The sequence below is a fragment of the Camelina sativa genome, chromosome 9 (genome assembly GCF_030686135.1).
Source record: "Camelina sativa cultivar CO46 ecotype springtype chromosome 9, ASM3068613v1".
In the NCBI taxonomy this organism is placed as follows: domain Eukaryota; kingdom Viridiplantae; phylum Streptophyta; class Magnoliopsida; order Brassicales; family Brassicaceae; genus Camelina; species Camelina sativa.
Window position 1 is genome coordinate 33,646,727 of NC_141888.1, and position 21,976 is coordinate 33,668,702.

The 21,976-nt window shown below is 33.8% G+C and overlaps 4 protein-coding genes across 5 annotated transcripts; 3 read left to right on the forward strand and 1 right to left on the reverse strand.

Moving 5' to 3' along the window:
* Positions 1 to 522: 522 nt before the first annotated feature.
* On the reverse strand, positions 523 to 3,969 carry LOC104712601 (cysteine-rich receptor-like protein kinase 3). The gene is made up of 8 exons (XM_010429529.3): positions 3,049 to 3,969; positions 2,552 to 2,943; positions 2,347 to 2,460; positions 2,100 to 2,239; positions 1,787 to 1,997; positions 1,468 to 1,702; positions 1,236 to 1,380; positions 523 to 1,140 (listed from the first exon to the last, which is right to left on the reverse strand). Exons 1-8 carry the CDS (start codon positions 3,432 to 3,434, stop codon positions 808 to 810), a joined length of 1,956 nt encoding a protein of 651 aa, XP_010427831.1. The 5' UTR covers positions 3,435 to 3,969; the 3' UTR covers positions 523 to 807.
* Positions 3,970 to 6,532: 2,563 nt separating this feature from the next.
* Positions 6,533 to 7,246, forward strand: LOC104712603 (uncharacterized). The gene has a single exon (XM_010429531.2). It carries the CDS (start codon positions 6,575 to 6,577, stop codon positions 7,076 to 7,078), a length of 504 nt encoding a protein of 167 aa, XP_010427833.1. The 5' UTR covers positions 6,533 to 6,574; the 3' UTR covers positions 7,079 to 7,246.
* Positions 7,247 to 10,427: 3,181 nt separating this feature from the next.
* Positions 10,428 to 13,700, forward strand: LOC104712604 (protein neprosin). Of its 2 annotated transcripts, none has more exons than XR_015566101.1 (6): positions 10,428 to 11,220; positions 11,351 to 11,437; positions 11,534 to 11,746; positions 12,080 to 12,298; positions 12,403 to 12,559; positions 12,868 to 13,700. XR_015566101.1 is itself a non-coding variant. In XM_010429532.3 (6 exons), the coding sequence occupies exons 1-6, from the start codon at positions 10,852 to 10,854 to the stop codon at positions 13,243 to 13,245; spliced, it is 1,413 nt and encodes a 470-aa protein (XP_010427834.1). In that variant the 5' UTR covers positions 10,428 to 10,851; the 3' UTR covers positions 13,246 to 13,700. The 2 variants fall into 2 exon arrangements, 1 of the variants encoding a protein (XP_010427834.1); XM_010429532.3 differs by having other exon boundaries at positions 12,413 to 12,559.
* Positions 13,701 to 18,881: 5,181 nt separating this feature from the next.
* Positions 18,882 to 21,668, forward strand: LOC104712605 (L-tryptophan--pyruvate aminotransferase 1). The gene is given in 6 exon segments (XM_010429533.2): positions 18,882 to 19,043; positions 19,176 to 19,479; positions 20,475 to 20,764; positions 20,857 to 21,152; positions 21,260 to 21,432; positions 21,434 to 21,668. Coding segments are annotated over 6 exon segments (1,176 nt in total). The 5' UTR covers positions 18,882 to 18,957; the 3' UTR covers positions 21,461 to 21,668.
* Positions 21,669 to 21,976: the final 308 nt, after the last annotated feature.

The following is a 21,976-nucleotide window of genomic DNA, read 5'->3' on the forward strand; positions in this document are numbered from 1 at the left end:
AACCTAAAAACCGGTGGACCAATTAATAATTTAGCTCATTCATCTGGAGTGGAGCCGGTTCGGTTTACTTGGATAATCCATTTAACCAAATATGTTCTGAATATTTCAAGAAAAGGAAACGTCACATGCCCGTAGTGTTACGTTACAACAACGACGACGACATAACATTCAACAAAATATGATTAAGATATGGCAAATGGATAAACTAAAGTTGGACTACTTTAAATTTAAAAAATAGGTTGTTAGTTGATTTTGTAGTGCTAGTTGGTTGACGTCAAAAAGAAAAACAAAACAAAATAGGCCTGGACCTGGTAGTCTGGTACCATTTACATGGTGACATGGTCAAAGTTTTCCAAGATAATTACAAAGAAGTAGATGGTCATTCAATTCTAAAAATGTTAAACTAGTTAGTTGGCTAGTATAAAGACCTGGTATAATAAGCTTATGGTATACATGTATTTCTCCATGACCTGAATTTTTTTTTGTAACTTAAAAAACTTGAAAACGTAGAAACGTTGTTGATTTGTTTAATGTAAAAAAACACTATCATAAAACTCAAGAAACAATTGCATAACCGTGTATCATAAACAAAGCTACTGAAGCATAAACCGAATCACTACAATCAAAACCGAGACTAAACCAGAATCTGTCCTCACTCCCCACCATGTGACCTCCTCTAACACCTAGTTTCTATAACATTGACGTGGCACATACATAACACTCAGTTAGTTACACACGATTTAATTGTCATCTCACACTTTTTTGTACATATACACAAGATGATTCAGAACCCACACTAAAAGATTCTCATCTAGGTTCGAAGAAACTTGAACTCTCGGTTATGTAGTCACTCCTTGATCCTGAAGAATTAGACTGATTCGTCGTGGGAGTCATCATAAACTTTCTCATCTCTACTACATTCCCTGGATTCAGAAACGGCGGTTGAGTAGGCGTGTGAATCTCTAAATTCCCTTTCATCATTTTCACAACCGCAGACATAGCTGGCCGCTGATCAAATGCTGCTTGAACGCAGAGCAGCCCGATTTGAAGTAGACGTGACGCTTCTATCTTGTTGAAGTTATCCCCCAAGATTGGATCCACTGCCTCTTCCAGATTTCTTGTTCTGTAAAGACTCCATACCTAAAAGTATGTTTTCAAGATTCAAGAAAAGGGTTTTAAGTTAAAATCAATCCATCAAGAAAATGTTAATTAATTACTATTAAAGAGTCATCTACCGTTTGTAGGATCGAACCGGCTTCTTGTACGAAGGCATTGTTACGTTTTCCGGTTATAACTTCAATCATAAGAACTCCAAAACTGTAAACGTCTGCTTTCTCAGTTAGTTTTCCTCTTACCACATATTCTGGCGCCATGTAGCCTCTGTTTCCACAAGTGTAAAACTTCAGAAACACACAAAAAAAGTTGGTAAAAGTGTAAAAGTTAACACAATCTGGTTTGAGACTTTACAGTGTCCCGGCAATGGCAGTGCTAATATGAGTCTTGTCCTCTGGGAACAATCTAGCCAAACCAAAATCAGCAATTCTTGGAGTAAAATCATCTTCCAAAAGTATATTGCTCAGCTTAATGTCTCTATGTATGATTCTTAGATTCGACTCTTCGTGAAGATACGCCATTCCTTCAGCTGTACCAAGTAAAATCTTGAATCTCTTCCCCCAACTCAACGGTTGAACATCCTTTCTTACTAAACCAAAATATCAGTAAAGACCAGTCAATAAAGATCCATGGTGACGATAAAAAAAAAGGGTTTAGGATGACAAAAACAAACCAAAGAGATAGTCGTGGAGGCTTTGATTCGCAATGTATTCATATACCAGAAGGCTTTCAGGTCCAGTTATGCTGCATCCCAAGAGCTTAACAAGGTTCTTGTGATCGACTTGGCTTATTAGATTAACTTCATTAAAGAAATGATCAACCCATTGTTTTGTGTTAAAGAACAGTCTCTTTACTGCAACAGTCTTACCATTAGTAAGAACACCCTATTATTCCACAACAAAAAGGGTAAAGACTTAACCAACCGAAGTGTAGGAACATCCAAAGAAGTAACTCTAGAAAATGGATGATAAGAACACACAACTTACCTTATAGACAGAACCAGATCCTCCTTGTCCTAGCTTATTTTTGTCACTAAAATAATCTGTGGCCTTCTCGAGATTCTCATAAGAGAAACAGAGATTAGATTTGTTCGCAAGCATGAATAGTGACCCTAGTTGCTTCTTCTCTACATTACATTACACACCAAAACAATGTCTTCGTTTAGATCAAGAATTTAAAACTTAACTATTCAATGACTAATCTTGAAAACTAAGCTTTTTCAAAGTCACAAACCTCTTTGCTTCTTGGCGTGTCTCTTTTTAAACAAGAAACCAACTGCAGAGACCAAAAGAACAAAAGCTACCACCGAAGATGTCACCGCCAAAATCACACCCAAACGGTTATGACCTGATCAATCAATTAGTAAATCAATGCTACAATTTCGTTACAACAACATATACTAAAGTTATGATCACATATTCAGGCTTATTGTACTTACCACCACCATTACCATCTGATGTAGAGTTACCAGAATTGTTATAAAACTTCTGAGTAGAAAACCTCATATAACAACCAACGCTAAGAAACCGACCTTCTTCATTAACGAAACAAGAACCAATCCTTACTGAAGCTTTACTCAAACACTGAGCACAACCACTACGATTAAGAGTCTCCCAACACTGAGCCAAACCATGAACCGTCACGTTATCTCTATCCACAAAACCAGCATAGAATCCACCGTTTCTCACCGCCTCCACTCTCATGTTCCTCACCAGCACCGCAGCGTTATCTCGAAACACCGTCCGGTTAACCCCGGTTATCTCCTTTGGAGCACATTTTGACTCGTCTCGCAAACTTACCGTCTCGTTAAAGAAACTGTAATCATCATACCTAAACACAAGGATAACCAAATACAATAGAATCAATCAAACACACAAAAAAAAAAAAAAGTTTAGATTTTTATGTGATTGAAACGAGTACGAGAGAGAACCAAACCTGATGTAGCAACCATCTGAGAAGACTTGACCACCACGAGTACCTTTTTGGAAAGGTAAGCAACGAGGGACCTTAGCTTTGATCTGAGCGAAACACAAGTCACAGTCTTTCTTACTAAGATCCTTCATACATTCTCCGTAAGCGTAGACGGTTTGGTTCGCGGTGACGTTCCTGTTGACGACTTGGCCGTAACCTTTAGCTTCAACAAGCGGAGAGACGGAGTCCATGGCGGCGAGGAAAGTGCTGACGAAGAGACTTCTCTGTTGCGGCGGCGATGTTCTGTTGCTGCATATCTGAGACACTGTTTCTCCTCTTGAGTCTGACACAGAAGGGTTTATAAACAAACCCACAAGGAGAAGAAGAAGACTAAGAGTGTGAATTGACATCTGGGTTTTAGTGTTTTAAGGTTCTTGAAATTGAACAAGATAGCATTTGTGTAAGGTTTTTTTGTGGATCTTTTGCTCTGTTTTTGTTTTTCTTTTCTCTTTGAATAGATTTCTTGGTGATAGAGAAAGAAGGCACGAACGATCAAGAGAAGTTGAAATTGAAAAATCTTCGATTTCAGTTGTTGGGGGTCAAAAGAAAAGAAGAAAAGCTCACATATTTTTTCCAATGGTAGGAGAAGTCAAAGTGAGACTTTTGTCTCTTTATGATTTCAACGAGAAAGATGATGATCGTATTTGGGGGCAGTGAAAAGCGAAAACGACGCCGTGTGTGAGTTATGTTCTTTTTTAATGCATGGGGAATGACGTCATTGCTTGTGTCACTTTTCTTTTTTTTGTATGTGTCGTATTTTCTGTTTTTGTCACAAAAAGAAAAAAAAAAAAAAAAAAAAAAAGAGTTTCTGTTATATATAGTTGGCTAGTTGCCATGGATGTTGGTTGAAGTAGGATTATCCATCCCTTTACCATCTCCAAAAACAGGGAGAAGAAGAAATTAGGAGAATATATATATAGGTGATTAGTCCCACTAATAGGGATCAAAACTTACGGTTGTGTGGTTTGTAAAAATTTGGGGTAATCTCCAATTTGAAAATAACTAGCTCAAACTTAGTTCCGACTCTCTAATTCAGTTCTTTGGATTTCGGTATCTTGTTTTGGCCTTGTTTTTATTAGATGATTCATAAGAAGCTTCAGATAGTAGTGTCTAATGAGAAATCCATTAATTATATTAGCCCATGTAACTAGAGATTTTAGCAAAAAAAAATTCATATAAATTTGTCTTTAAAACGTCAATGTAAGCAAAATGAAGTTCTAATGTCTTATTTCATGACTGATTTTGCTATTTTAATAAGCTTTATCTAAGAGCATAAATCGTCTTGCTTTGGATTATTTTAACAGCTCTTTCGAAACGTTTTTGCGTAGTTATTGGAGGAGTAAACAAAAGCAACGTAATGGATAATGGGCGTAAGCTTTCTCGTCTGCCGTATTGTGAAGGTCGTCTCTAAATCAAAGCAACTTCAATCATTCTCTTCTTTTTTATTCTTTCTTCACCACCACTATCCATCGACCATCTTTTTCAACCCTTGATTCAACTAAATTTGCCGCACATTCTGAATTCCTTACATTTTCTGATAATGACATCTTCATGTCTATCATCAAACCCTCAATCATCGCTTTTTGAAAATTGCGTTTTTTTGTTTTAGTTCTTCTTTAGTAATATACATTCAGTTATTAAGAAACCGGAGTATATATATTGTGCATGCATAGAAATTGTTTATATGTTCGTTTAATTTCTAAAAGAGATTTGGTCATTTTATGTGGCATATCTCTTTGGTGGATCTTATTATCTTTGAGGTTTCAATATCTCTTTATCTTTGCTCTATTTGCTTGTATTTAAGCTTGCAAGTTTGTTATCTCTTCTGTTGTAATTTGATCCGGATGTTGTGCACTTGTTTAAGCAACATACCCTTATTTTCTTTATTCATTGTGTAAGTTAGTTGGTTGTATATATCATGCTCTCCTAGAAAAAAATATCAAAAAACCTTGTAACTTAATTTAATATAATTTTTGTATAACAATATTTTATTTTTATCTGACATGTGTATACATGGCTCTGAAAAAAAAGAGTTGGGTATAGGTCTAAACGTTGCTGGATTTTTATATTTTCATACGACATTGGTTAAATCAATCAAATTACAAAACCTAATCCCAAGTCTGTGACTATTAATTCAACGCAAGATCTCGATTCGTCTGACGGCTCTTAAATCTTAATATTATAAATCTAAAAAAGCAAGTACACACGGTTTGTGAAATTATTGGTAGCAGGATAACTGAGAGAAATTTGTCGGCGATTTTTAATATTAATAGAATTAGAAACTAGTGGGTTCCGCATATGGTCGACGTCTAGAAGCAAAGCGACCAGCTCGTGACTATCAAAGTCAGCGTCAACTCCAAATATACAAGCAATGCTTGTCGCATTAATGTATCATTGCATCCTTGTCTTATTGCAAAAGAACATAATCCTATCTATTTTCAAAGTCATGTCATTCTCGGAAAATTATACTCTTTATCTTTTGAATACAAGCTAAACTATGTATTGATGAAATGAAATGATGCATTCCGATCGAGACTTGAGTCTACGATTGAGCGTCTTTCTAAGATCTTTCCTTCGGCTACACGAAAACGAATAATCACGAGCTTGTTCTACACGTCTGTCTAAGTGTCAAAATATTGGAATTTGTTGGCAACTAGTATAAAAAGATATCTAGCTTTGACTTTATGTTTTAGGTGTGTGAACACTGGCCACTACTGGCGCCGTCGTCATATCCATAACTACGGCAATAACTTTTTGACATAAATTTTTACAACTGTGATGAAACAATAATTAATCTTTTTCGTCATGAGAGTAATTTGTCAAATTATAACAATAAATAATAGTACTATCAATTACCCTACACTTGTTAAGTTTTTTCCAAACGAGACTCAGTTTCACAGTCATAAGATATAACTAAAAGTCTAAAACTAAGTAACGAATTAAGATTACTTAACCTTACTTTTTGTTCAAGGGACAAATAGAACAAAACATCATTTGTCCACCCCACAAAAAACATCATCAGTCTGTATTATATTATCTTAAATGGCCCTTAATTAGTGACTTATTGTCAAACGCAAAAAAGGCCCAAATCAGTATGAATTGGAATGAACATTAAGGCCATTTTGTAAGTTGATTCATCGACCATGGCAGGGCCATTTCGAAGCATAGTCAGAAGAAGAACTGAAGAAGAATGCGAAGACAATAAAATGAATTTGGAATTTATAATTTGCATTTCCTCAGAACAAATCTAAAAAAATATTTAAATTGAAAACAATCCATCATTAGAACTAATAAAGCAAGGAACTAAATTTGATCCGTCTCTCTAATTCACCGGTGACAAATTATTTCAACTCTTTCCCTCACAAATACTTACTAAAATTAACCATTTTTTCTTTTAGCATATTGCATTTATATATAAATAACTAACCCCCTCTCTTCGTTCAAATAATCAACAATCGGTGTTCAAACACCACTAAAAATATATTTTAAAATGACTAAATATCTCCACCTTGCGACCGCGGTGGTCCTCCTCCTCCTGACGGCGAGCCAAAGCGGCCTAGCAATGGCTCGACGGGTTAGGCGAGGCGGGGGCGATCCATGCTCCGTGTCAGATTTCAAGGTGCTGTGCAGATCAGTGGTGAAGGGACAAAAGAACGTTAACGCAGCGACGGAAGTGTCCATAAGAGAGCTGATGAAAAGAACGATCAAGGCCAAAGAAGCTGCTAGGAGTGGCCGGAAAAGCGGCGGAGGACTCAAGACTTGCTACTCAAACTATGACAGTGCGCTCGACAATCTACAAAAGGCGTTAAAGAACATCAAACAGAATGATGGGTTTAGTCTTAACATCAATCTTAGTGCCTCTTTGACGGACTTTGATACGTGCAATGACGCCATGGGTGGTAGTAAGGCTTCGAATGTCTTCGCCAAATCCACAAGCACGTTGCACGAAATGGCTGATAATTGCTTGGCTCTCTCTACTCTCGTCAAACAATAATGATAAATCCAAAAGTGAATATTTTAATTTAAGAAAGAAAAAAAATGGTTGAGTAGATTTCCTCTTTCTAACTCTTGTGTACAGTTTCGGAATGTTATGAACATTGTGTGATTAAGAAGGTTTCATATTGGTTGCTTATTACGATAATCATACACAAACGTTCTGTTTCTTCTCACCGTAGAAAGCCCATTATGGCAAATCTCAGGCCCATACAATAAACAATATAGCAAATCTAGGCCCTTTTTGCCATAAAGATGAACGACAGTCACATATGCAGGCATGACGATGTATCGGTAATAATGTGTATGGTCCGAAGAAATATGTAATAATCACGCCGCTATGTGAAACACCATGTTCACAAAATGATGAGTAATCATAGTCTAATGCCGAATCGTAATAGTATATATAAATATTCCATTAGTCATACTGTCAAAGAGTAAGCGTCTAATGTCGAATTGTACAGACGGTACTCAGGCCCGGCCCGCCGCACATTCCTATGACACAAACGTATTGGACCTCTAATTTTTTTGAAATTTTTAGTAAAAAAGTTAGGCCCAACTAAATATTTATATTGCAAATATAGGCCTCATTTTTCAACACATTTAAGATTTGGTCTCAAATTTTAATCTTTATCTATCTATTATTCCAAAAATAGACCTCTATTTTATGAGCTCTTAATATTTTGTTTTAACTTTTAAAATTTATCTTATAAAATCCATTAAAAAAAATGTTTACGTATTGGCCTCATTTTTTGCTGGGCCGGCACTGACGGTACTATTACTATATAATGAGTTCTTAGCTAACTGAGAGAAAAAATAAAAGGAAATGTAACCTCGTGGAAGAGAAAAGCTGAGCATGGGACGGCTTTAGACAGCATCATTGCTCGTACATCAAATTGTTGTATCCTACTTTTGCTTCAATATTCCTCTTTTTCTTCACTTTTTTCACATTCTCTCCCTGTCTTCTTTTGGTTAAAAAGAAAGTAGGCTATTATAGAAACTTATTAAATGACAATATACTACATTTTTTCATTATTTGTATTCCTTCACATAGAAATAGAAATGGAAGTGTAAACGTAAATGTAAATGTAAATGTTATAGTGGAATTTATGATGAGGAATTGGCCATATTGAATTATGCCTAGTTTTCTGGAGTATGAGAAAACGACAATATCATGTTATTAACACTTTATTGAGCAAGGAATTTTTGAATATGCATTGGTTATTGGAATTAGAATATCCACAGTTAATTGGTACTCCTTTTGTTTCCTAATTAATCTAAGTATTAGTTTCAAAATAAAGTATGTATGATAAGTTAGTAACTCTTTTTTTGTGTGTGTGATAAGTTAGTAACTCAATTTGATTCAGTTTAGAGTCTGAATGAATACTTCGACGTTTCAGAACATTTAACTGATCTTTATAGTAAATGGAGTTTCTAAACAGTTTGTTTCTATAACCTTCTTCTCATAGCTTGAACCTATGTATACATTTACATAGGTTGTGCCAAACATTACGTCAAGAAGTGGTAAGCATAAAAGCTAAATGTGAACAGATAATGGTGTAGTCTCGCATTAGTGGTCTACTAATGCAAATATGTAGTGATTCATTTTCTTCAATTAGTGGTCGCAATAATTCTTCCTCATGAGTCATGATTTAGAGATTCACATATAATATAGTAAAATACTGCTCCTATGAGCCACCAAAGCTATTGCCCTCTGATACCATTCTTTCCGTTGACAGGAATCAAATTCCCACTTTATATAAGATCTTTACTTATACATTCTCTTTAATATTTTGAATTAATTTCTTTAATTTTTTTTATTCTCTCATTTCGATCGATCATGCTGTGTGTATAGATGCATGCATATTAAACCAAGATAGAATCGTTATAGGCCACATGATCTGGTATATATGGATCAGATTCTTCATACTTTCTATGCTGCAAGTACGTATGTATGCGTCTTTACATACGTATTCATGTATACATGCACGCATGCGTATGGCCCCAACCATTAAACCCTCTGGGATCCATATATATATACATGTAATTTGCATCTGCCAAAAAGCATGTGTTAATTTGATCAGGGACAGGGTTATAGTAGGATAAAGATGCAGAAAACTTTATATCCTTTACTTCTTTGGGTTAAAAACTTTAAGCAAGTTGGAATTAACCGCATCATCCAAAATAGGATGAGTTTAGAGCCATAGGATTTGTTTATTTTTAAAAGATGTGAAAAAATTTTATATACTTTACTACTTTGGGTTAAAAACTTTAAGCGAGTTGGTCCTAACCACATGCATCCAAAATAAATGAGGTTAATTAGTTATATTATTAAGATCATGCTGTGCCAAAGTACTCAAGTCATAATTTTTTTTGCCACTCAATCATAAGTTCTATGTGGTCAACTCTGCTACTGTATTGTGTATAATTAATCAAAATCCAAAACAGTATGGTACAAGACTAAAAATCTCACAAGAGACAAAAATTTATATAGTGCCATAGTGATTTTTGAAAGAAATGGAAAAAAAAATGGGAGGGGAAAAGCTAAAGGAATGCGATAACTCGTTAAGAAGAACTAGACTAACAAACGATCATCAATGTGTATGGTGTCCCTACGAGGACCGCACCAACTTAATTCCGCAACTTCAATACCTATTGACCCTCTTTTCTTATAAATGACCCACTTATAATTATTAGTATCTTATATGGTTCGTATATTGTAGTTGCAAGGTTGTGAAAATGTCATAATATAGCATAGTTATTATATACGAAGAAACAAATAATGTCATTGAAATTATATAGCCTAGGTCAAGATTTATAAGTATATAGATACAATACAAGTAAGCATAATGCATGCTTGGTTAAATCACTCCTCCGTTTTGAGAGACAATATGATTATACTTTTAAAAGATTGACACTCTCGAGCCTCGACAATTATATTTCACAACTCGTACTATGCTATTGTAATTAATGTTTTTCCCCCTCAATAAACTTGCTTTGATTTCCGCAAATTCATATATAGTGATATCACCGGTTGCTCTTCAACCTAACAACGACAATAATATACATTAGTATATACTACTAGTTTGTTATATATTCTTTTTCCAGCTTGGTGATTATATATAAGCATATTTTGGATCTCTAATTAAAGAGATTGCGTACCGTAAACTCAAGACTTACAAAATTAAAAGAAAACTCACCATATTTGTTTGTTAGAAAATGCAAGAGATTCCATAATAAAACATTTCACTGTTCTACAAGCAACATTGTGTAATACATAAATATTGTTAGCTAGTAATTTCTTGGATGTAACATGGAACATAAATTTAACTTGTACAGTACTCTACATTAACTGTGAAAGAACCAAAAAAAAAAAGGCTTGGAAAGAGCGAGTTAGCTGTAGCACCAGAAAGCAAAGAGCTTTGAAGAAACTCAAATTCAAAGGTACTCAATTTCATCTGACTAGCTCTGACCCCCTTTCTTTAAACCAAAGAATGATCACCACCAAATCCAAATCTCCCTATAAATTACCCTTCTCTTAGAATTCCTCTCTCTCTCTCTCTCTCTCTTCTTCTCTCATTTACTACTTCTTAAACTTTTCTAGAAATCTGCAAAACCCTTAATTTGGATTCATCATCACTTAACCCTGTATTTATATCACCCACATGCACAAAACTTTCGTAACACACAACCCTAATAAATATTTGATGGGTTGATTCATTCTTTATTGTTTTCTCTTGATCTTCTGAGTTTTCCTTAGAGAAAGTGATTACTATGTGTTTAATGGGTTTGTTGGGAGATGTGTCAGTAACATCAAGAAGACGAACAACAATTCAAAACCGTATTAAATGTTGTCTTTTTGATCACTCAAGAAGAAAACAACAAGACAGCAGATGTTTCCATCATTCTTCTTCTTCACACCAAGCTTCGTTCAAGTCTGATACGATGTTCTTCTCCTCTAACGTTCTCAGATTGATTCTTTTGCTCTGTCTCGTTTCTTCTTCTTTCTCCTTATCCACCGCTACTTCCTCCAATTCCACCTCCGCCGAACAAACTCTCCGGCCTCAAGAAGAGCTTCAGAAGCTGAAACTTATTAGAGAAGAGCTTCTCAAGATCAACAAGCCCGCCGTTAAAACCATTCAGGCAATTTCTCTTTCTCTTACCTAGTCTGTTCTCACTCTGTTTTTTGCTCTGTTTTGTTGAACAACCGACATGCAAGTTTTGTGACTTTGTTCTTAACTCTGTTTTTTCTCTCTATGTCTTATGTTTCCAGAGCTCAGATGGAGATACAATTGATTGTGTTTCGACTCATCAGCAACCAGCTTTTGATCATCCTCTCTTACAAGGACAGAGACCAATGGTAAATTTTTACTTTTCCCTCATCCTTCTCCATTTTTTAATTTCTTCTTCCGCAAGTATTCTTATTAAAGATTTCAAAATTTTCTTTTTGCGTTAGGATCCGCCTGAGATCCCAAAAGGGTATAGCAAAGAAGATGAATCGTATGAAGATTCATCACAGCTGTGGAGTTTATCCGGAGAGTCTTGTCCGGAAGGTACGATTCCGATAAGAAGAACAACGGAACAAGACATGTTAAGAGCAAGTTCTGTTCGGAGATTTGGTCGGAAAATAAGGCGTGTGAGGAGAGATTCCACTAGCAACGGCCACGAAGTAAGTACATCATTTTAATACTAATTAATCCAAAAAAAAAAAGTTAAGAGGTTTCTTACTTTTTTATAAAGAAAAAGATTTAGAATGATACCAAAAATCAGCTTTTTCGTAATTCTCTGCACGACCATAAGATAACACTTACTAGTTGTATGCAAAAGGAGTGAAGCGTGACATATCACATAACCAAGATTATTCTCTGTTCACAACTTGACATCGTGAAAAAAAAAGAGAAGATTATTCTCTGTTACTTTTCTCTTTTTCTGTGTTGATACTCCAAATTTAGCGTTTGAGAATTTAATTGATTGATTAAAAAAACAATGAAATATTTTGTAGCATGCGGTGGGATATGTATCCGGGAGACAATACTACGGAGCAAAAGCGAGTATAAACGTGTGGTCACCACGTGTGACTAGCCAATACGAATTTAGTCTTTCTCAGATTTGGGTTATTGCTGGTTCGTTCACACACGATCTTAATACCATTGAAGCCGGTTGGCAAATTAGCCCGGAGTTGTATGGCGACACTTACCCAAGATTCTTCACTTATTGGACGGTAAATGTTTCCTTCAACTTTTATATCCTTACTTAGTCTATATGCTAAAGTAATTACTAATATTTATTGAATTAACATTTTGTTAACAATGGCATTACTGATAGTGATTTTCAGTCCGATGCATACCGAACAACGGGTTGCTACAATTTGTTGTGTTCCGGTTTCGTTCAAACCAACCGCCGAATCGCGATCGGAGCTGCTATTTCTCCAAGATCGTCGTATAGAGGCAGACAATTCGATATAAGCTTATTAATTTGGAAGGTAATTTTTCTTCATCTCTACATAGTACATAATATTTATGCATTTTATAAATTAGGAAAAAAATATATACTAACAATTTTATTACATAATATGAAGTTTTTCTCGTATGTTTTTTCTTCGATCCTTTCATTAATCCACACTTCTACCATGTTACCAATATTAATAAACAGTTAGAAGAATTCCACATGGTTCACATCAATGTTATGTTGGGTCAACTCAGCTCTTACTTTAGAAGATGTGTCTCCACAATGTCTTTAAATAATTTGAATAATGTTTTAATAATGTATGGTATAATCTTACTTATATAGGATCCCAAACACGGTCACTGGTGGCTACAATTCGGGTCGGGTGCGTTAGTCGGATATTGGCCAGCGTTTCTATTCACACATCTAAAGCAACATGGGAGCATGGTCCAATTCGGTGGCGAGATTGTGAACAACCGACCCGGTGGTTCACACACTTCAACACAAATGGGCAGTGGCCATTTCGCCGGTGAAGGTTTTGGTAAAGCATCTTATTTCCGGAATCTCCAAATCGTTGACTGGGACAATACTCTTATACCCGCTTCGAATCTAAAGATGCTCGCAGATCACCCCAATTGTTATGATATTAGAGGTGGGACGAATCGTGTGTGGGGTAACTATTTTTACTATGGAGGTCCAGGTAAAAACCCTAGATGTCCATGAAGAAACAAAAAAAGGTTATTGGTTATTATTCTTACATGTAGTGTGCAAATGAATTTTGGGAGTAAGGGAGATTAGGAATTTTTACATTGCCGCTAGGTGTTTTGCAAATATCATGTAGATGAGTTTTTGTTTTTTTTACCATAACAATTTCACCACCACCACGAAAAAAAAAAAAAAAAAAAAAAAAAAAATTTCACCACCACGAGCTAGCGAACAAAATCATTTTTTTTTGTTTTTTTTTTTGGTTTGTTAAAAATGATCAGTATAAAGTTTGGTAGTGTTATACTTTTTTCTACATTGTTTTGATATGTGTGATTGGCATTACGGATTTTGTAATGTTTATATTGATCGATTAGTGTTACCAAATACCAATGTCAGTGTGACTACATTGAGCGTCAAGTTTTTGCTATGTTTTACTATGTCGTATATATATGGTTATGAAGTTTCACTTTCAATATAGAGTTTAAATGCAGAATTAAAATTGTCAGATTTCCTCATTCGTGGACCAAAATATATAGTTCTATGGAAAATATCATCATTGGTTGTAGCAGATACCTCATAATTAATTGAGGATGGCTGTAAATTCTGACTATTAGATTTGAACATTCATCACAACTGTCCATTTATTGAATTAAAATAGTACCAATTATGAAGAAGAATTAAGCAAAAAAAAAAATTTAGAGGTGGTGATGAATTTACAAGATGGGACCATAAATTAAAATGCCGATTTAATGGTCTTCATTAATCGCCCCACGTGCCTTCTTTTATTACTTTCGATACAACATACCATAGTATTTCACAATAATTATTTGATTCAGTTCCACAGTATTTTTTTCTTAGTTCCTTTCAAAAGTGTTTCTTGATTTTTATTTTTCATATACTACTACTTTGAATTGTGTAACAGACTAACAGTTGGTCCGATTCTCAGTTCCAGTTATTTTAACCATTTTCGTAATGCAGCATTTTTGGTTAAAGTGTATTTTCAAAAATATCTTTTTTCTATGTCATTTTTAAAAAATACTCTTTCATGTTATTCATTTTAAAATATTTGCACTCAGATTCTATTTTAAGCAATCTCATTTATATAAAAATTTATGGTTTGGATTATACAATCATATTTCAAGTTAAACTTAAATATCAATTTGGAAATAGTAAAAATAAGCAGCAACAAAACTCCCTGAAACCTAAACAATCATAACACTATTCATATAGGGTGTAGTTAATTAACCCAAAAAAAAAAAGTGTTAAACACAAATAGATTGTATATACATATTATTTTTTATTTAGAACATGGGCCTAGGCACAACATTTGTAGGAGAAAAGACGATACACCAGAAGATAGAAATAGGCCCTGGCCCTTTATGGGAGAAACACAAATTTTGTGCAAGTGGCAATTAGGTTTAACGTAGAGGTACATATATATCTTATCAAAATGCACATATATTGGGGTTTTGTGTACATATGGTGGAAACGTGTTAAGATCAGTTTGTGGAATTCAGCATGTTTTGACATCTCTAAAGCACACATTTCTTACTTAAAACATATGACAGTCTTGTTAGGTTTAGTTTTTCTTGTTACGATTGTCTTGTTCGTTCATCTTTAATAATATCATAGGTGGTTGTTTAGGCCACGAACTACATAGACAGTAAAGCATAAATCGATTGGTTTTAAAAAGTAAAGTCTAACCTATATGGTCGGGAAGAGCCAATCCGAATGAAATAGAGTGCGAATATGATTTGGATTTCTTCTGTTAATTAACATTGACACTAAACATTAATAAAAACGAAATAAAACGACGACAAGCAACAAGAACAGCGGCGAGCGAAGTGGGAGCGTGAAGCATGCAAACCGACTCATCATGTTCTTTGTCCGTTTCAACTACGTAGGCTCGCCATTTGGCAAACACTCTCGAAGAATATATTTATGACAAAATTATAATATTTTTTTAGAAATGATTAAAGGACGACTTAATTAAAAGTAAGAAGAAACTGCGATTATCACATTGTCATATAATCGACAATTTTAAAGTCAACCTAATTAAATACCACTAGTAGTCAACTTTTTTCCCCTTCCTTCAATTATAGGTAAGACAAAATTTTCATATCGAACCTTTCCACGTGATATCACGATCCTTCGAAAAGACATACCTTAAACAGTTAAAACTCGAAAGACTTTTTTAAAAATAGACGAAATTTTAGTGTAATATGCACACTTTTTCAAATATGTTTAACTCGTGTAATAATGGTGTTATCATTAAGATAGTAATCTCGTCAATAAAGCATAGACAAAGTCTTATGCGATTCATAAAATGTTTCATAATGAGTATGTATCAACAGTTAATTCCCATAATGAAATGAAGTTTAGAAAAATAAAAAAGAAAACATTGACATATATAGCCTCTCTTTTTTTCTTTGTCAACCATTGATTGACAGAGCCTTTTAGATAGTTATTTTTAGAGTAATCAAGATATATGGTGCATCACTTTTAGACGCAATTTCTACAAATGTATTGTAACAATTAGCTAGAATATAGTTTTTTTTTTTTAGCTAGAATATAGTTTCTTATAAGATGATCAAAAGTATCAAATTCTATATTGTGTACGTACATTACTTTAGTAGTAACTTTTCAATATTTTTTTGTTATTGGTGGTTAAGTTTTATATATATATCAAGACATTGTGTTGTTTTTATAGATACGCATTGTTTTATGAAAATCAAAACTCAACCACGACAATTCTGATTTGTTTGAGGAGATTTAAAATTAAAGTGGGATATATAAAAATTATCATTGGATGCATAGTCATCATCATTGTGCGGGACTCTTTGTGCATAATATATCTATACTTGGTCCCATGTACTAGAATGAATATTGATCATGTATCAAATCACTTGAATCGTCGTTTACCCAAAATAAAATTAGACCTAGAAGATTTGATTTAGTTTGTCATTCGGTAAATCGATATATCACGTCCACCGCGCTTTTGTTTTTTGTAACGAAGCTATAGATTTTGATGTTATTTACTATCTTTCAAAATATCTAATGTCGACGGATGAATATTATTTGAGGGTGTGAATCATTATAAATGAATGAGATAGTGATCAAAATAGGTCCATTTAGGAAAATGATATGTGATGATGAGGTCCTATGGGAAATGGAGAATTAAATATTTAAATTTGAATGGCTTGTGACTTCATCATTACCCTCAGTCTCTCCATACGTACGCTTTCCAACTTGGTGGTCTCAATACCATTTCTATTAAAATTAAAAGAAAAAAATCCACTACGTTGTTAATTGGTGTTTTTGATGACTGATGATATGACGAAATTGTAAAGTTCATTATGCTTTGAGAGGATTGCATCAAACTCAAAGTTGGTTTGGTTTGCAAGAAGAAGCCAAAACAAAGTAAAATGTGGTTTGAACTATGAATGCATTAACTACTCTCGGATTTTTCTTCATTGATGTTTTCATTCAATGCATAGGAAAGAATAAGCCAACGAATCCAAAGAAAGAATCCTACAAGATTTACTCTCGCCCACTCACGCAATTAATGAAGCTGATTTTGAAAATGAAATTCCGGGGGAAAGTAACAATTTTGGAAAATAATAATCAGTTTTTTCACAACTGCAAAACATATTTACAACAAAAAAGAATTTCATTGTATATATTTTCGAAGGAATGTATGGAGTATGTTTCCGGTTTTTCAATAAAAGGACATCAACACCGGCCCAACCCTAAAGCAGGCAAAGCACCTGCTTTAGGCCACATCATATAGTAAAAATTTTAGTAATACATTTTTGAGAGATTAGGTAGGTCTGTTGGGTCTGTATCATACAATTATGTGCCAAGTAGTTTTTTTTTCTTTTTCTTTTGCTTTTTATTTATAGTTTTTGGTTTTTGTTTTTTTTACAAAAATTTGAATTAACTTCACTACAAGATATTATAATATTCAAACAAAACTAAAATTTTATACAAGAATATCAAAATTACTTCTTCTCCTTAATCTTTATTTTATTATAGTAATACATTATTACAAACTACTTTCGATTGTCTACAAGTATTTGTTATAATAAAAGTTAGAAAAAATAAATTTTAGATTGTTATTACATTTTTTCCATGTTTTTTTAATAATATTTTAGTATTGTAGTGAAAAAAATATTAGTTTTATATAATAAACAAAATTATTTTTCTATGCTTTAGGCCACCAAAATTCAAGGACCGGCCTTGTCAACACCAATCGAAAAGTAGGACTAAGATTATAAGTATGATTGGATTTTTAAGATAAGAACTAAAGTATGAAAGTGGTTGATGTTCTAGTTTATAACTAGGACTACGATTGTAACTAAAGTATGTTTTAGATTTTAAAAGCCAGAACTAGATCAAAACTACTTTCATTCAAGACCACAATAGGAATCTCTTTTTTTTTGTTTAGTTAGAAAAATACAAAAATCAAAAAAAAAAAACTTTGAAGTGACATTTTAAAGATCTTGATGAAAGGTAATAGCAGTTTTTAGTAATTTACTCAAAATTATTTTTAATATTTTCCATCAAAATAGCTTAACTAAATTAATAAAAATTAAGAGAAATACTCTAAAATAAAAAATATTTTATTCGTTAAATGTATTTGGGATACAAAAATTTATCTATGATAAACCAGCATTTGAGCCACCCTGTTGGTCAAACCATTAACGATGTAGGAAATCAAATATGTATTTGTAGTCATTTAGAGATTTAAAACATGTATTTGTAGTCATTTAGATATTTCTGAAGACGACAAACGAAAGATTTTTGTTTTCCGATAGTTATGAATATGTTGCTTAGCCTCTGACAAAAATGTAAAGACAAATAGAATCTCAAGTGTTTATAGTGTCGGCGGACAACATCTTAAATAGATACGAATAACATATCAAAATAAAATACATATAATTAATACATGGACGTAAAATTAACTCTCATATAGTTTAAAAAATTATTAAAATTTGTATTTTTAGTTATTAAGAGATTTAAGAAGACGACAAACGCAAGATCTATTCGGCAGATAGAAACGAAAAGAATCTCATCGGTAATGTCGGCGAATATCATCTTAATTGGATCAGAATTTTTAAAAAATAAAGTTGATTATAAATTTGGAGAGGTACTCAAAGCATTTCTCATACCAAAAACAATATTTTAAAATTTATGTGCATTGAATAAAAATAAAGAACATCTTATAATATTAAAGGATAGTATATTCTTAACTCATGGTAATTATGTTAATTAGTATGTGGTAATTCCTTACCTTTTATCATTCTTTCTTAGATTTATTTAAATATTACGTGGCAGTTATAGCTATTAGATATTAATTGGCTATTTTGTTAATTGTGGAATAATTCTTTTCAGAAAAGTTTTACACTATTTTTTTTGTTGTTGTTGCCAAAATAGCTATACTATTATCGACCTTTTAAAGTAATTTGATAAGTGTATTTTTTTGGCCAAAAGTATAATTTTTTTTTGCATTTAAAAATGCAGATACACCTCTTTCTTTTTTTTTTTTTTTCTTTTTTAAAATTTATGGGAAAAGATATACAGTATTTTATTGATAAAGAAGATTGTAAATATCGCTTTCCTCTATAAATACACTCAGACCTATACACTATTCTCTAATCATTACAGACTGTTTACAAACGAAGCAAAAAAAAAAAACCAACCAAACCAAGAAAGAAGAAGAAGAAGAAGATGGTGAAATTGGAGAACCCGAAGAAACCCGAAAACGTTTCGAACAAGAACATCCCCTTGTCCGATTTTGTCGTCAATCTGGATCAGTACGTTTTTTTTTTTCGCTTCACAAAAACCCCTTTAACGACATTGCAAGATCATAGGCTCAAAACAAATCGAAATCTCCGAGTATCACTCTTTTCTTATAATTTTTTTTTCTTTTTTTAAAAATATTATAGCGGTGATCCAACGGCTTACGAAGAATACTGGAGGAAGATGGGTGACAGGTGTACGGTGACGATACGTGGTTGTGATCTTATGAGTTACTTCAGCGATATGACCAACTTGTGTTGGTTCCTTGAACCAGAGCTTGAGGATGCGATCAAGAACTTGCACGGTGCTGTCGGTAACGCTGCGACTGAGGACAGATACATCGTGGTCGGGACAGGTTCAACGCAGCTTTGTCAAGCTGCCATCCACGCACTATCTTCACTCGCTGGGACCAATCCTGTCAGCGTCGTCGCCGCCGCTCCTTTTTACTCCGTAAGTCCCCACCACTAAACTAAACTCATCCTCGTATCTTTTTTCCTATTTTGTTTTAATAATTAATCTCCGTTGACAATATAATTAACTTTTTAAACACCTTTGGTCGGTTTTTTTTTTATATGCAACTAACAAAACAAATATCAAGTGAATCTTGTTTTATACTATTATACAATAGATATAGTGCTTGATCTTCTTGACTAACTAATGAACCGATTTTTTAGTTAGACAAACCAGAACTCTGATTAATTAATTTAATTTAAGTAGAATTTTGGATCAAGTCCAGATCTATATTATCCTTGGTCTCTTTTTTTCATAAATTAAAATTTTCAAGTTTTCTTTCATTTGGATTAATGAACTAATTTTTTTTTAAAACAGAATATTAACGATTTTTTTAAAAAATATTTTCTTGGTGTTGCTTTTGATTAATCTTTCAAAACTGCCTAACTAAATGTAAACCCGACAAAGAAGCAAATAATGTATTTTTTTCACTTATATGGGATGTCATACGTTACTTAAATGAAATAACCATTAAAAAAAAATGGTAAAGAAGTATCTTCCTCTTTGGTCTTACATAAATCTTTAGAGAAGCTTCATTAGGTCTTTTTAATATGGTTTTATTATAGTTTGATCCTAAAATCGTAAGTCGTTTTCAAAAAATAAAGTTGATATAATGTATAGATTTAGTGGGCGTCGTCTGTAAAAAGCAAGATTGGAGATCTAAAAGACATAGTGACAGACATGTTTCTCGAACATAACACAACACATCCACCAATTTTTTTTTCTTTTTTCTTTTTGGTTTAACGTACAAAAACCCTTTCTTTTCTTACACATACTCCTCCTACATGTGTTGTAGATTCATGTGCAAAGACATCAGTAACATGCTCATGTCCCCACTATTAATTTTTTTTTTTGCTTTTACCAAAAACCATTCTTCTCTTTTTTAATAATTCATTCTTGAGAATGTAAAATCTTTTTTATATTTTTGCACATAGACGTATGTGGAGGAGACGACATATGTTCGTTCCGGTATGTACAATTGGGAAGGAGACGCATGGAGTTTCGACAAAAAAGGTCCCTATATCGAGCTAGTGACGTCCCCCAATAACCCTGACGGAACCATCAGAGAGACAGTGGTGAACCGTCCAGACGACGACGAAGCCAAGGTGATCCATGACTTTGCCTACTACTGGCCCCACTACACTCCCATCACTCGCCGTCAAGACCATGACATCATGCTCTTCACTTTCTCTAAGATCACAGGCCACGCGGGGTCCCGCATCGGGTAAGATATTTATTCAAAACATGCTTACAAGTAAAAAAACTATATAGTATAAAAGATTAATTTATTTACTTTTGTTGGATGATATAATGAAGGTGGGCATTGGTGAAAGACAAGGAGGTGGCTAAGAAGATGGTTGGGTATATAATAGTGAACTCGATTGGTGTGTCTAAGGAGTCACAGGTTCGAACCGCTAAGATACTCAATGTTCTAAAGGAGACTTGTAAGAGCGAGTCGGAGTCTGAGAATTTCTTCAAGTATGGTCGTGAGATGATGAAGGATCGGTGGGAGAAGCTACGTGAAGTGGTGAAAGAGAGCGATGTTTTCACTCTTCCCAAGTACCCTGAAGCATTTTGCAACTACTTTGGAAAATCACTCGAATCTTACCCTGGTAAATTACTACTACTAGTACTATTTATTTAACTAAATGACAAAATGTTTTGTAACGGTTGGATATAAATGAATACGACGTAACGGTCGATGTGTTTTTAAATACAGCGTTTGCGTGGTTGGGGACAAAGGAAGAGACGGATCTGGCAAGTGAATTGAGGAGACACAAGGTATTGTGCAGAGCAGGAGAACGTTGTGGATCTGACAAGAAGCATGTCCGAGTCAGCATGCTTAGTCGTGAAGATGATTTCAACGCCTTTCTCGAGAGACTCGCCAACATGAAAGCTCATTAAAAGCATTGACCTCTAGATCATCATAAGCGCTTATAACGCCTTACTATAATTAAGATGACTTTTCTAGTTTTTAGCTTTCATCCTAAAGTTTATCTATAAATAAATATATGTAGAACCAAAGAGGTAGAACTCTGAACTCCTCTCTTTATCTTTATGGCCTTTTAGCCCCTTTCTAAATGTATGTGAAATATCAAGGTGAAACTGTTCTAGTTCTTAGACTTTAACACGACCTGTTCCACGAGATAAGTTTTTTCTTTTTGGATAAATCTTAGATTTGTTTATCTTGAAGCATTTATGGGTTCATGTCCAAATTTATATGGATATAATTCGTAAATTGTCCCCGTAGTAGGATCCATCACGCAAAGATTAAAACACTGTGTAAGAAACCAACTTCTACATTGATAAATCAACTCATATATATATGTATGGCTTACATCGAAAGCATCAAGCATGACTAGTATTACAAATAACCAGTGTGGTCCGTAGTGAACTTAAAACCGTTTTCATGCTGATATATATATTTTTTTAAAAA